The following is a 13,260-nucleotide window of genomic DNA, read 5'->3' as shown; positions in this document are numbered from 1 at the left end:
AGAAGACAGCCACCTCTATGGCACTCTCATAGTTTCCATGACCCTTTAGGACATCCTCTAGTGCCCCTGGTGCCTTGGAATGGAGCTCTGCCCAGCACTTAGCACAGGTGCAGGAGGAGAGAGTGGACCCTGCAGCCGAGCCCTCTGCTTCATCTTGCTTCCTTTCCATCTGCCTGGCTGTGTCTCTCCCTGCTCCTCCCTGCCTTTTACCAACTCTGTCCTTAGGGAACATTCTACTCTTGGGGAGTGGCAGCTGCTCTGAGGAGAGCAATTTCTCCCTAGGAGAACATGGTGTCCTCAAATTGGCACAGCAATCACCTCAGACCATCTGCAGGGACCTTGGAGCCCATGATTTCATATCTCAAATTCATCTTCTTGCTCTTGCTTCTGGGTAGTATTACCAATTTGAAAAAAATTAGGTTAAGCAAAGTTAACAGGTTTTCCTACCTTAAGTGTCAAAGCCTTGAACATGCATATGTGCCTTATAAACCTCCAGGGTGAGGATATTGTCTGTGTTTTCTAGACTGATTTGATCATAGGACACTTCTTGCCCTCTCCTAGTGTGGTGATAAAATATTCTAAGCCATTCTAACTTGATTTTTTTTTACTTACAAATGAATTATTAGTCAGTTGAGCCTTGGGTTTTTCCCTTATTTAAAGTTGTATTTGTGGCTTTGATATTTAAGTCTAATGTTTAAATGAATCTATTTTCCATGGAATCTTAAATTTCCAATCTTAATTTCAAAATAACACAAAAGAAGCTTTAATACGTTTCACAAGTCTTCAAGAAGTTTTAGGGTGAAAAAAAGGAGATGGATTCTTTCCTTTAGGAGAATTTAGCAGAGGTTTTGTTTATGTTGTAGACTGAGGTGGATATGTGTCAAACAATGATTGAAATGATCAGGATGAAAGTTATTATTTCCCTAAGTCAGAACTCTATGTAGTCAACAATTTGCTGATTCTATGATACAGGCTCTGGGATAAATAAAATGTAGATACTTTCAGGTTTATAGATCTGTCTTGCTTCTTTGTGTACATCAACACTTGGAATTGGGAACATTAATAGTTAAATATATTTTTCATCCCCAAACTCCAGTTTTGAATTTGTCCCTGAACCATACTCCTGAAAATTTAGTAGACATATGAAGATGGTACTGGAAGTTTCATGGTGATCCAATGAGTTCTGTCTGCAGAGGTACCTCATGGAATAAGGCTTTGAATGTTTCTTCCTTCTTTCTAGGTATCCACTAACCCTCTGAGAGTGGCTGAGGGAGGCCAGTGCATCATCAGCACAGAGCACATTCTGGTTTCTGATGTGGATACCATGTTGGACAATATCTACATTTCCCTGCAGGGGTTGCCTCTGCATGGAAGGCTGGAGTTGAATGGATTTCCTCTAGATGCTGGGGGCACATTTTCTTGGGGAGACCTTCATACCTTAAAAGTTAGGTTAGAAATGTAATGTGTTCTTTACATAACGTAGCTCTCCATCTGGATCAGTTGTGAGACAGAGCAAGAAAAAAGAAATTCATCGAATTCTTTCAGGAATACCAATATGCCACTTACTAATTTCAATAGTTAAAAATTAGAAATGACAAATTTTTAATTTTCCTCCAGATAGTTTCTTTCCCTCTGGCTTACTGTACCAGTGGGGATGACTTTATGGCTATGTGAACAACAAAAATTAATTACCATGAATATTAAATTTGCTACAACTGCACATATCACAAGAGGCAATAGAAACTAGATGAACAGAGACTGAAATCATCTGTGGGACTAATCTACATAATTGAACTCAGCTCTAGGAGCCAATTTCATACCCTAGACACTCTGGGACAGAGTTCTGTTGATCCATGTCTTTAGTGTAATCTTTAGTCCATTCTACTGGGTCAGGGATTTGCAGGTGAGCAAGTGGAGTAGTAGTCTGGTAAGTAGGCCATGGAGTAGAACTCAGATAGAGAAAGCCTTACCTCATGGTCCTATAGTATCCTCACCTTAAGTCTTTCATTTCTTCTACCTAATGCAGTTCTGCAAGAAACTTTTCTACACACTGTAGAAAAATATCTTTTCTGGAAAACAACATAAACTACTTAAAAACAATGGCTAGATGAACAGACTGATTTCTCACTTATAAACACCAGTTATAAATGGAAACTTTGGCCCTTTTGATAGCATATAGGAGGAAGTATTAGACATCAAAAACTTAGCTTCATACTTTGACTAGAAAGTTGATTAGGAACTAAGATTTGTGCACAAGTAGATTGGTTTAATTTTGATAATTCAGTCATAGCTTGATTAATAATTTCCAATTTTTTGATTTCTTTTCTACTATAGTTTTCCTTATTTTTGTTTTAATTTTCTTATTTTTGAGATCTTAGCTCTTAGCTACGTGTTAGAAAGAGACTTTGGTTAGACAGTTCTTACTAGGGAGTGAATGATGGATCGAAAAATAAAAGTTCCATTATTTTCCAGAACTATAGGGTCAAGTACTCTGCTAGAGATTTGCAATCAATGTTTTATTTGTTTATTTAATCTTCATAGTAATAAAACCTGACAAGGTGGATAGTCCTGTTCTCATAGTTGAAGAACTAAGTACAAAGAGGTTAAGGAGTTTGTCCAAGGTCACTGAGCTGGTATGTGAAGGAGGCAGGTTTTCAAAGATCTGCTTTACTCTACAGCCTTGACTTAGGACATGTGCTCTTGGGTCCACTTGACCCTTTGGGGGAGTTTTAGCATAGTAACATACTATTAGCATATTATCACTTGTAAATATATTTTTGATAAAAACAGCAGGGAGCATGGCAAAATAAACCATAGAAGGTAGTGTGTAGAAGGAACAAAGTAGTAGGGATGAGGACCTTCCCACACCTGAGTTCATATCCATCCTATTGGTGAAACTAGTTCTGGGTAAAATATAGCCCTATTTTTTTCCATAGATGAATATCATATAGGTTCTATATACTATACTAATTTTAATGCAATTTTAATTTTAAATTCTTAGGACTTATTTCCATTCCTTAGTATCTCAAACAGATCATTAATATGTTAAAAAATTGGCTCAAATAAATCCAACAGCTATTTAGAATTTACTGGGCATCCCCACAGTAGGCTGGGGAGTGTATGGAAAGCCAAGAATAGCCAAGAATTCTAAGGAGCAAAATTAGTCCTTCAAGATTTTGGCTGAGTCTTAAAGGAATATAAGGCCAAGCCTAGACCAGGGAAAGGTATTTTTAAATCTGGGAGAGAGTTGAAATTCTTTATGGGTTGAGAGGAGGAAAGCTTGTAAATGGAAGAGAGAGAATGGAGGGAGGCAATATAGAACTCAGGGATCAGGGTTTTAGAGAAGAGCTGAGTAGATCCTGAACAATGGCAGAAAGATTAGCCTTGAAAGTGGGGAAGGAGTCACCAGTTCCACATAGTGTCCCACTTTTCCCTGTCTATACTCATTCTCAGGGTCTCTCTCTGGCCCCAAACAGTGTATTCTGCAAATAGGCAGAACTACAACAAAATGGTTTTTGTTGTCACAGTGGCAACTGAAGGACCACTTTTTGATTTGGGGATGAATATAAATTATCAGTGCATATAACAGACTTTCCTAAGGTGGAGCAATTTTATGTTGAGGGGTACTTGAGCGGTTAAATATGTGACTTCATGATTATGCTGGTTTTTTCTTATTTATTTATTTAATGAACACATGACACAAGAAGAGCTCTTGTGTAGTGCATCTCAATTTAGTCTTACAGTGTTCTTCAGAGATTAGTTACAAATATTATCCCCATAGGTATCAACATGATGGATCTGAGGTTCTTCAGGACAACATACTCTTGGAGGTCACAGATGGCACAAATTCAGCAGAATTTGTTTTATATGTTGAGGTGGGTAGAATGTTTCTTCCTTGAGTCATATAAAAATAAAATGTCTATTTTGAAAATCTCCCTGAGTCCCTAATATAACTTAAGTACCAAAGCAAGAGGATGCCTCCTTATGTCTTTGTATATCTTGAGCCAGGCACGTGGTTATACTGATAGTTGGACAAACTATTCTCTCCCCAATCCATTTAGAGTAGAAATATTCTGACTTAAAAACACAGATATTTAATTTAAAAAGTAATAGCTACTCTGGAGGCTCAAACTGGAGGATTATAAATTCAAGGGCAGCCTAGGCAACTTAATGAGACCCTGTCTCAAAATTTTAAAAAAGTTGGGATATAGCTTAGTGATAGAGCACCCCTGAGTCCAATCTCCAGTAAGAATCCCCCCCAAAGTAAGGGGTTTCATATATAAATTATTTACAATGATTTTGAACACTAACACTCATAAATGTTTATTTAGCAGCTCAGCAGGTTAGGCTGGCATCTCTGAGGGTTCCTGGCCTATGGAAGAAGCCATGTGTGTAGGTTTGTGGTGTTCTTTTGTGAATTTCTGCACCATGTAGCCCTGGTAGAAGGTCTGTTTGAGGCCATGTTTCTTCTACCTTTTAACAAATGAAGAAAAATATGTTCATATGCCCAAAGGACTTCTGAGGACTCTGGAATTTCTCTGTTGAGTGGTTACCCAAGTTCATGAGCACAAATCATAAGATTTCTGGTTATTTATAACTAGTGACTAAGAAAGGTCTGCAGAAAAACTTGCCACATTCCCTGAAGAGCCACTAATTATTATCATTGTGCTAAATTCTGTCTCTTTTGGTTTTAATATTGTCCAGATTCTTGTGATACACACTTATTATTAGTGGTAACAATATGTTTATAAGATATTTTGTACTTGTTATTAAGAAATAATGTTCACATGTGTGTATTGTTTTATGAAGCAGATAGGGAAGCAATTATTCCCATTTTATAGATAAGGACACTAAGGCCCAAGAAAGTTTTGACAACCTGCCCAAAGTCATGTGCCTGACAGTATAATGTGGTCTGGCATCTCTACACTCTGGTAGCTAGGCCAGTGTTCTTCCTTTTTACCATGCCATACTTCTACCTCGCCAGGTGACTAATGCCAGCAGGTCCGAGTACCATTTTGTGCCAGGCACAGTGTGGAGCATCTTCCTCATGCTTCTCCACTTTGTCCTCTTAATGGCCTTGGAGGTCTTGATGAAAAGCTGTACATTATTTCACTTCAAAAAAATATTTTCTTTGTTGGCAGATTTTTATGTGCGGAGAAATCTCTTCTAAAATTTTGCTTTTGTTTATCCTGAAAAGTAAATTTCAAGGAAAAGGCCCCAACCCTATCTTTCATTCATGACTTTCTTATTACTGGTAATAGGCAGAGAAATTTGGGAAAAGAATATATTTATTGATTCTTTTAAAATAAAAGGGCATGGTCTTTGCAAGCCAGGGACACAATGTTTGTGTTTGTGATTTTACCAAAAAGGGATATTATTTAAAAAAAAAAATACAGGGCCTCACACATTTTTAAATATATTATTTATTTATATGGGGTGCTAAGAATTGAACCCAGTGCCTTACACATGCCAGGCAAGCACTCTACCACTGAGCCACAACCCCAGTCCCAGGAATATTCTTAATTGTTTCTCCTTTAAATTTTATTATCCATTTGAATTAATTGGTGAAATTCCCTAGACAGAGTCAAGAACAATAATAGAGATCTTTACTGAATTTGCACAGAAAACTTGAAAAAAAGATACTTTTTCCTTAATAAGACAACAAAAAAATAGAGAATATTGTATGCTTTTTTAAAAACTCTTTGATTAAATAACTAAGCTAGGGGTTCTATCAATCCATGCCTCTACCCATAAAAGAAAGTGTCAATAATTTCATATGTTTCATGTGTATTTGTTTACAGATGTTAGCCTGTTTAAATAGTAGGGTTCTCAGGGTCTAGATACAAAGTTATATTCATTTATTCAGCCAATGTTTTACAAGTGCCTTCTTTTATGCTGGATCTTCTATACTTGAAATACAATGATGACCAAGGCAGACAAACAGGTCCCTATTCTTCTAGAGGTTACAGACCAGGGGTAAAGACAGGCATTAAACAGATCATCACCAAAATAATGAATTGATTTTTATATGTGTTCTATAAATAAGTAGGGGAACTAAGTAATAGAAGCTCCTAAATGAGCCCAAGGAGGGCTTCCCTGGGGAATTCACACGGAACATAAAGCAGGAATTAGCGAAGAGTTGGCGACAGGGTATGCTGGACAGAGGCAGGAGAGGCTGCACAGGCCCCGAGATGGCGAGGAAGGTGTGCTGGGGTGAAAAGGGAGGGAGGTGGCCAGCACATCCCAGAGCATAGATGAGCCAGTGACTCCCAGGAGGAGCACTGGGAAGCCAATAAAAGTCCCAAGAAGGCAGCAGCTTGAAATGGACATTTAAAACAGACCCCTGTGGCCACAGTGCAAGAGGGAAGAAATGTAAAGTTGAGCAGACTCATGGGCCAACCTGACAAGATAAACCTTGCAGCCCACCCCAGGTTGTGGCCATGGATTCCAAGGAGAAGTGCTCTTTGTTCCCTTTAAAAGACCTGTCTTTTAAAATTTCAGTGCGGTCTTTTCAAAGCCAGAGAGCCAGTGTGATCCCATGTTGTTTCTCCTTCCTTTCATCTTGGAGCTTTGTTTTCTTGAGTGAGAGGAAAGCATTTTTTTTCAAGTTGAAACCTGGCTAATGGAGTTTCACATGTAATGCAAACCATTTGAAATGCAGCTGTGGCTTATTGTGAACCCAACTTCATGGGTGGCAGGAAATTGAGGTGGAGAAAAGGTTTGTAGTCACTAGATAATGCAAAATAAAAATAACCTGGACACTGTGAATGTACGCGCATCACACCACAAGGACCAGAATTCCTCAGGAATATGTGTGACTTTGACAAAGAAGGAAGGATTGAGGCTTTGATGAGGAATGTTGTATATCACATTTATGTTTTGTCTGTTTAGAAGGAGATAGAGTTTTGAGTCCCAAACCATAAACGTATTTCTTCCATTTCTCCCTAAAATGCCTCTCATGTGGAGTCTTCCTTGCAAGATGGTACATAGGGGGAAGTTAAAAACAGGCTGCTTGGCCAAATTCCATGGCTATTGTTTCATGTGTCTGGAAGATCGAAAATCCCTGTCACTGTGACTTTGAGCTAGGTGTTGCCAGTTGGGCAATTTGTCATTTCTTTTTCTTGAAAGCGTTTTTTTTTTTTTCCTGCTCAGGTGTTTCCTATAAATGATGAGCCGCCAATCCTGAAGGCTGACCTCATCCCCATGATGCATTGCTCAGAGGGTGGAGAGGTGGTCATCACTCCTGAACACATTTTTGCTACTGATATGGATAGTGATGACTTGAAACTGATGGTTATGATTGCCCGAGAACCTCAGCATGGGGTGGTGTGGAAGGCTGGTGTTCAAGTAGACCAGTTCTCTCAGGGAGATATTATCTCAGGGGCTGTGACATACAAACACACAGGTAAGTGACGGCATTGTGACTAGTGAGGAAACACAAGCCATATGAGAGCCTTATTCCACTTGCTGTAGCTCTGATAATCTAACAGTCTTAATGCTGGCTTCAGTTTTAAAAAATAGAGTAAAAGATGCAGCTGCAGCCTGCACCACACTTCTCAATTACAGTTACCATATTTAGGAGTGTTTTTGATCTCGTATTATAGTTAATTTTGAAGGGTTGAGAAAAAGCAGGTGTCACTTGCTGCTGTTCTTTTTTTTTTTTTTTTTTTTGGTACCAAGAATTTAATCCAGTGGTACTTAATCACTGAGCCACATTCCTAGCTCCTTTTTATATTTTATTTTGAGACAGAATCTTGCTGAGTTGCTTAGGACCTCACTAAGTTGCTGCAACTGGCTTTGAACTCGTGATCCGCCTGTCTCAGCCTCCTGAGCCATTGAGATTGTAGGCATATGCCACGGTGCCCAGCTTACTGCTGTTCTTGATGCTACCACATACGCCTACTTTTGGGTCAACTCAAGGATTTAAATTGGTCACTTCAGCTTATGGATCCATAAATCATAATAGAAATTCTTGAAGTAAACTTCCTAAATTAATGATATGATGAATTTTAAAAGTTTACTGATGGCCAGCTAACTCCTAAGAAGTAACTAGTCAGCTTTTTAAGTTCCTGAGAAGCAAAGATGATCTCTTACACTTTGTGGGACTTGCCCACGGTACCTGTCAGCGTGAACACAGTTTAAATCTTCAGGAAGTGCTTGTTTTTAGGCACTGCGCTTACATTTCTGGCATCACATTATTTTGTTTCCTGGATGACACTTATTCCTCATATAAACTGTTCAACTAAAGAAAATATTAATTCAACATCTGATATCTGCAAGGACATCACCAGGCCCCATGGGGCTCCAATGGAGTGTAAATCCAGATCCTGCCATGCAGGACGATTCACTCAAGCAAGCAGTCAAAATCCTTTCAGATGACAGAATGACAAATCTGCCCATCATGACATCATCTCCTCTGTACTCTTCTGAGGTCTGGGTTAGGGGTATTTCCTCAGTAATAATACCATATATTTTCTCTTACTGGAATTAATTGCACACTATTTCAATTTCCTGTTTACTTATTGATATGCCTCTTTTAACTGAAAATTCCATGGTGGAAGTATAATTGGGCGTATAAGGCCAGCTGAGTAGTATAGGCTGTAAGAGCTTTCAGAATTCAAGTAATTTTCTTATTTGAAATGATGTAGAGAAAATTCAATTAGTGAGGTGGAGAGGGGGCTCAAGGAGAAATGATTGAGATTACTAAGGATTAATTTGGAAATGGTAGAAAACACTTTGAAATAATATGTTTTCATATGTATCTTGGAAAACAGCAATTTATCAGGATACCAGTTGTCTCAAGGATAATTAATGAACATGGGACATTTTATTCATGCTGCTAAACATCTTTTTTCTTTAAATGGTATCTCCCTCTTATCTGCATGTAGACTTAGGAAAGATTTCACTGGTTATTTCCTTGTTTGGGGAGCATATTTTGCACTTGCTTGATATCTCTTAAGAGTTCACAACTACATACTTCTTATATGTTTCCTTCGTAGATCTCAAATCACCTTGCAGGACAGGGATTCAAAGACTAGTGATTGTCGTTTGTTATAATTTCAATACCTTTGGCAGGATCATAAAGCACAGATGAATTAGGGTGACATGGGTTACATTTTCTTCCACTACCTCATTCTAAGTGCTAACCAGCGGGTATTCAAGTGTCTAAATCTCTTCTAGTGTAATGGCCATGCAAGGAATTGTTAGCTAATGAGACCTAGAAAGATATTGGGTTAAATTAGTTTAAAAAGATTTTCTTTTGTTATAACATTAGGAGAAATACTAGAGTCAAAGGACAATTTGATATTGTAATATTCACTTGTTTATTCAATAGGTAGTTACTTAACATTGTGATAGAATCAATGGAAAGAATCCCAGTCTGGTTAGTATCTGAAGTGAATTGTCTGACTCCACTATTGCTTCTATATGTTGATTATAAAACTACCCATGAATAATTTTACTAGCATTATTTATTTGCTTTCTGTAATTATAAAAATAATGCTTGCTCATTGCAGAAAACTCAAAAAGAATTGAAAAGTGTAATGAAGTTTCAAATAACACTGATACCTCTCAAAGATAGTCACTGTTAACATTAAAGTATTACAGTATTTAATTTTTTTAGGTGTTACTTTTCACTTAGTTACAATCATAATATATATATATATATATATATGTACTTATATTAGTTACTTTTTTCATTTAGATTATCATCTAAAATGTTTATTCAAATGTCTATTAAATGATATGGTTGTTATAAATGTTTTAGTAATTGAATAGTATTTTACTATAAAAGTATATAATTAATTTCCTAATGTTAAAAATGGGGTCATTCAAAAATTTTCTTTTATACAATGCTGATATAATAACACTATGATTAACATTTAAAGTGTAAATCATGTCCTTAGACTATATTCATTCCAAGGTAAAGAGTTCTCCCATCTATGCAGTAGCCTTTTTAGTGATTTAATGCTCAGCCTACTTTTCCAGCTATTACTATAGATATATCCTATGCTTCTATCATAGAGAAATGGCAGTTACTGAATGTGCTATGTTTGCCTTTTTTTTTTTTTTGTAAACTTTCTTCTGTTCTTCTCTCCTGCCTCCCAGTTCCCTGCCTTATCTGCTTGACAGGCTTTTACTTACCCTTTAACACACAGTGCAAAGCCAGTGAAGCCATCCTGAAAGATTTTTCCTTTTTTTCTTAAATTTTTAAAATCCTAATTTGTTATGTATGACAGCAGAATGCATTACAATTAATATTACACATATAGAACATAGTTTTTCATATCTCTGGTTGTACATAAAGTAGTGTCACATCATTCATGTCTTCATACATGTACTTAGGGTAATGATGTCCATCTCATTCCACTGTCTTTCCTACCCTTGTGTACCCCTCCCTTTCCCTCCCTCCCCTTTGCTCTATCTAGAGTTCATCTAATCCTCCCATGCTCCCCACCAACCCTCTTAGGAATCAGCATCCTTATATTAGAGAAAACATTCGGCATTTGATTTTTTGGGATTGGCTAACTTCACTTAGCATTATATTCTCCAACTCCATCCATTTACCTGCAAATGCCATGATTTTATTCTTTTTTAATGCTGAATAGTATTCCATTGTGTATATATACCATATTTTCGTTATCCATTCATCTACTGAAGGGCATCTAAGTTGGTCCCACAGTTTAGCTCTTATGAATTGTGCTGCTATAAACTTTAGTATGGCTGTGTCCCTGTAGTATGCTGTTTTTAAGTCCTTTGGGTAAAGACCAAGGAGTTGGATAGCTGAGTCAAATGGTAGTTCCATTCCCAGTTTTCCAAGGAATCTCCATACTGCTTTCCATATTGGCTGTACCAATTTGCAGTCCCACCAGCAATGTATGAGTGTGCCTTTTCCCCAACACTTATTGTTGTTTGTTTAATAGCTTCCATTCTGATTGGAGTGAGATGAAATCTTAAGAGTAGGTTTGATTTGCATTTCTCTAATTGCTAGAGATGTTGAACATTTTTTTTATATATTTGTTGATTGATTGTATCTCATCTTCTGAGAAGTGTCTGTTCAATTCCTTGGCCCATTTATTGATTGATTTTTTTGTTTTGGGTTTTTTTTTTTTTTTCTTTTGGTGTTAAGATTTTTGAGTTCTTTATGTATCCTAGAGACTAGTGCTCTATCTGGTGTGCGTGTGGTAAAAATTTGCTCCCAAAATGTAGGCTCTCTATTCACCTCACTGATTGTTTCTTTTGCTGAGAAGAAGCTTTTTAGTTTGAATCCATCCCACCTACTGATTCTTGATTTTAATTCTTGTGCTATAGGTCTCTTATTAAGGAAGTCAGGGCCTAATCTGACATAATGGAGATTTGGGCCTGCTTTTTCTTCTATTAGTCACAGTGTCTCTGGTTTAATTGCTAGGCCCTTGATCCACTTTGAGTTGAGTTTTGTTCATGGTGAGAGATAGGGGCTGAAATATTTTTTCTACTGGCATATATGCCTTAGCCCAGGCTGTTGTCAGCCAACACTCTCATTCTCTTTCAGCATCTTGCACATTATGGGGCTAATACACAATTGTCACTAGCTATCCTCAGGAGGTTAGTTTCAGGACCCCCACGGAGAGAAATTCCCTGAATGCTCAAGTCCCTTATCAAATGACCTACTATGTGCCTATAACCTATACACATTCTCTCATATACTTTAAATCATCTCTAGATTGCTTAAAATACTAATGCTACGTAAATAGTTGTTATACCATATTGTTTAGGGAATAATGACAAGAAAAAAATCTATATATTCAGTCCAGATGCAATATTTTTCTAAGTATCTTTGACTTGCAATTGATTGGATTCATGAATTCATCAGTAGTCCTTAAAGAGATATTTATTGACTAAATAACTGATGAATCAATGTTTTTAAGACAATTTGCTTTTTTTTTTTTTTTTTTAGTCATTATAAACAGGTGAGAGGCCTTTACTGTTGACACTCCCAGAGTTGAAGACTGATCATTTCTAACTCTCAGAACTCAACTCTGTTTTTTCCAATTTTTCATACTTTAATCATCTGGTTGCTTAATGATATCATTTGTAGGGTTTTTCGTGTCATTTTTTTTTTTTTTAAACTGGGAAAATAATCCCAAGCACAGGACTCTGCCAATTTGGGTAGTGTGAATGGTGAGAAGATATGACATTTCTTTTGTGCCCTAGTCTCATGGATGCTCCCAGAATTAATTGCTTTTTGAAGGTGAGACGTGAGACTTACCAACAGCACACTTGCAGGGCTTTTCTGCCCCCTGGAGAGCAAGCACTCTGGCTCCATGCTGTTCATTAGCAACTCAGAGGAGATTGTCCTCTTCCAGATAAGCTATCTAGCCCTGGCTTTTTCTTCCTTCTATCTCTCAAGGCTCAAGTTGAGGCCACTTTGGATTGTAGAGAGTAAGATCTAACAAGTAATAGGAAGAAGGTGAAGGTAAATGCCACTTTTTTTCAAGGCACTGTTGCTAATTTAAAAAAAAAATCTTGGTTAATATATAAAAAGAAGAAAACATTGAAGGAAATGATCAAAATGTGGAGTGTTGTTTACTTGCACCTATCCAGTGCCCTCTGATTCTCATAACTGCTGTGTGGCTGATGGTTATAAATTCAAGGTGGTTGGTACAAAAGGAAGGGCAATTACCAAGGGGACAAGGGTGTGTTCTGCCTCTGCCTGAGGTTGGTCTTCATAACCCCTGAAGGATTATGCTGGAGGAATAAAACCATCACTAGTCAGCTTCCTGCCTCTCCCTTGTTCATTTGTGAACTGTCAGACCCTGGTTTGCCCTGGGTTGCCCCTCCATATGGTGATTGATGGCTGGCAGGAATTTCACCCGAGGCAACAGATGGACAAGCATTTTCACGACAGTACTTCATTTTATAGTGATAAAATTGGGCTTTACATTTTTACACTTATTCTCATAAGTTCCTCTCCTTGCCGTTCAATGCTGACAGAGGAGGTGTGAGTAGATTCCATCTTGGTATTCTGTATTTTTAAAAAGTTAGGTTTCAACCATAGTTGTGTTTTCCAGGTGGTGAGATTGGCCTGGTGCCTTGTTTTGATACCATTACTTTGGTGATTTCGGATGGAGAAGCTGGCCCTTTTGTGAATGGCTGTTGTTACAGTGGACCTAATCCATCTGTTCCTCTCCATGAGTCCTTTCCAGTGTATGATCTCAACATCACAGTACATCCAGTAGACAATCAGCCACCTTCAATTGCAATAGGTAACAATGTATTTTT

At 37.6% G+C, this 13,260-nt stretch overlaps 1 protein-coding gene across 5 annotated transcripts in view; it reads left to right on the top strand.

The window, feature by feature from the left end:
* The window catches only part of Frem1 (FRAS1 related extracellular matrix 1), a 164,877-nt gene that overhangs the window by 82,488 nt on the left and 69,129 nt on the right, over window positions 1–13,260 (top strand). For all 5 annotated transcript variants that reach the window (XM_046467407.2, XM_058586346.1, XM_058586347.1 and 2 more), the window contains 4 exons: window positions 1,241–1,449; window positions 3,782–3,875; window positions 7,153–7,405; window positions 13,050–13,244. In XM_046467407.2, the coding sequence (XP_046323363.1) occupies window positions 1,241–1,449; window positions 3,782–3,875; window positions 7,153–7,405; window positions 13,050–13,244 (751 nt within the window). The remainder of the gene's footprint in view (window positions 1–1,240; window positions 1,450–3,781; window positions 3,876–7,152; window positions 7,406–13,049; window positions 13,245–13,260) is intronic.

Source organism: Marmota monax, unplaced genomic scaffold (genome assembly GCF_021218885.2).
Source record: "Marmota monax isolate L192 unplaced genomic scaffold, Marmota_monax_Labrador192_F-V1.1 WCK01_AAM20220418_F8-fsc00033, whole genome shotgun sequence".
NCBI classification, from domain to species: Eukaryota; Metazoa; Chordata; class Mammalia; order Rodentia; family Sciuridae; genus Marmota; species Marmota monax.
The sequence above is the reverse complement of the archived record's forward strand: the minus strand, read 5'-3'. Positions and strand labels throughout refer to the sequence as shown.